The following is a 2,010-nucleotide window of genomic DNA, read 5'->3' as shown; positions in this document are numbered from 1 at the left end:
CCATGGTGTCCAGCTGTCGGCCTCCAGCTGCTGGGCCCCTGACTGGACATTGTGGCTCACCTGAGCAGGCCAGGCCAGGCGTCTGAGGAAAAGTTAATGGTGTGAAAATGCGTGTTAAAAGGAGAGCAAGAGCCGAAGCAGGCTCCCAGGGACCGAGTCCACCGTGCGATGAAAAACGCCCCACGCAGCATCAAATTTGCCATCGTAGCCATTTTTAGGTGTGTAATTCCGTAGTGTTAAAAGTGCAGCCATCACATCACTGTTTCCAGCCCTTTGCACCACCCTGGACGGAAGCCCTGGAGCCATCAAGCAGCGATTCCCACCCCTCTCCTCCCCACCCCAAGGAACCTCTTCTGTTCTAGTTCCTGGTTGTGATTTTGCCTATTCTGGATGTTTCATAGAAGTGGAATACTACATCATGTGATCTGTGACCGGCTTCTGTCACTTAGCATGTCCCCAAGGTTCGTCCATGTTGTAGCACGTGACAGAATTTCCCTTCTTTCTGAGGCAGAATAGTACGGACGGACCCCGTTTTGTTCGTTGTTCATCCGTTGACGGACACTGGGCTGCCGCCACCTTTGGCCGTTGTGAACGGGGCTGCTGTGGGCGTGGCTGTCACGTGTCCGCGTGAGTCGGGGCTTTCAGTCCCTCGGGCGTACACCCCGCAGTGCAGCTGCTGGGTCGTCTCAGGGGAGCTCTGCTCAGCGTTTCGAAGCAGCAGACTTCCGCGCCGGCTGCACCGCTTCGCATCCCCAGCGCGGCTGGGGACTCCTGGTCGCTGGCTTAAGGTAAACGTGTGGGGAGGGAGACGAGGCGCCAGCTCTCCCCGAGTGCCCCTCCTTAGCTGGAGGACCGGGTCTCTGCAGGCCCTCAGGCTCCCCGCTCGGCTGGGGGATGAAGGTGAGGGACACACCTGCGTGCCTTCAGCCCCGTCCTCCCTCCCCCGCCCTGTCCTACCTTGCAGGCCAGTGAGGACAAGGTGAAGCAGCTTGTGAAGGAGATCGGCCGGGAGATCCAGCAGCTCAACATGGCCGGCTGCTACTGGCTGTCGGGCTCCACCATCGAGCACGTGGCCCGCTGCCGCGGCCTGGTGAAGGTGAACCTCTCGGGCTGCCACCTGACCTCCCTGCGCCTGTCCAAGATGCTGTCGGCCCTGCAGCACCTGCGCTCCCTGGCCATCGACGTGAGCCCCGGCTTCGACGCCAGCCAGCTGAGCGGCGAGTGCAAGGCCACGCTGAGCCGCGTGCGGGAGCTCAAGCAGACGCTGTTCACGCCGTCCTACGGCGTCGTGCCCTGCTGCACCAGCCTCGAGAAGCTGCTGCTGTACTTCGAGATCCTGGACCGCACGCGCGAGGGCGCCATCCTCTCGGGCCAGCTCATGGTGGGCCAGAGCAACGTGCCCCACTACCAGAACCTGCGGGTCTTCTACGCCCGCCTGGCCCCCGGCTACATCAACCAGGAGGTGGTGCGGCTCTACCTGGCCGTGCTCAGCGACCGCACGCCCGAGAACCTGCACGCCTTCCTCATCTCCGTGCCCGGCAGCTTCGCCGAGAGCGGCGCCACCAAGAACCTCCTGGACTCCATGGCCCGCAACGTCGTGCTGGACGCCCTGCAGCTGCCCAAGTCCTGGCTCAACGGCTCGTCCCTGCTGCAGCACCTCAAGTTCAACAACCCCTTTTACTTCAGCTTCAGCCGCTGCACCCTGTCCGGCGGCCACCTCATCCAGCGCGTCATCAACGGCGGCAAGGACCTGCGCAGCCTGGCGAGCCTGAACCTCAGCGGCTGCGTCCACTGCCTGTCCCCGGACTCGCTGCTGCGCAAGGCGGAGGACGATATCGACAGCGGCATCCTGGAGACCCTGGTGGTGGCCTGCGGCGGCCTGCGGCACCTCAACCTCTCCGCCGCCCACCACCACAGCTCCGAGCGCCCGGGCAGGCACCTGTGCCAGCTGCTGGCCCGGCTGCGCCACCTGCGCTCCCTGTCCCTGCCCGTCTGCTCCGTCGCCGACTC

At 63.8% G+C, this 2,010-nt stretch overlaps 1 protein-coding gene across 1 annotated transcript in view; it reads left to right on the top strand.

The window, feature by feature from the left end:
* Nucleotides 1-2,010, top strand: part of FBXL18 (F-box and leucine rich repeat protein 18) — a 41,934-nt gene that overhangs the window by 4,493 nt on the left and 35,431 nt on the right. The window contains exons 3-4 of the mRNA XM_023532764.1: nucleotides 809-813; nucleotides 965-2,002. Coding sequence (XP_023388532.1) covers nucleotides 809-813; nucleotides 965-2,002 — 1,043 coding nt within the window. The remainder of the gene's footprint in view (nucleotides 1-808; nucleotides 814-964; nucleotides 2,003-2,010) is intronic.

Source organism: Pteropus vampyrus, unplaced genomic scaffold (assembly GCF_000151845.1).
Source record: "Pteropus vampyrus isolate Shadow unplaced genomic scaffold, Pvam_2.0 Scaffold90, whole genome shotgun sequence".
NCBI lineage: Eukaryota > Metazoa > Chordata > Mammalia > Chiroptera > Pteropodidae > Pteropus > Pteropus vampyrus.
Note: the sequence above shows the minus strand (reverse complement) of the source record. Positions and strands in the feature narration are given on the sequence as shown.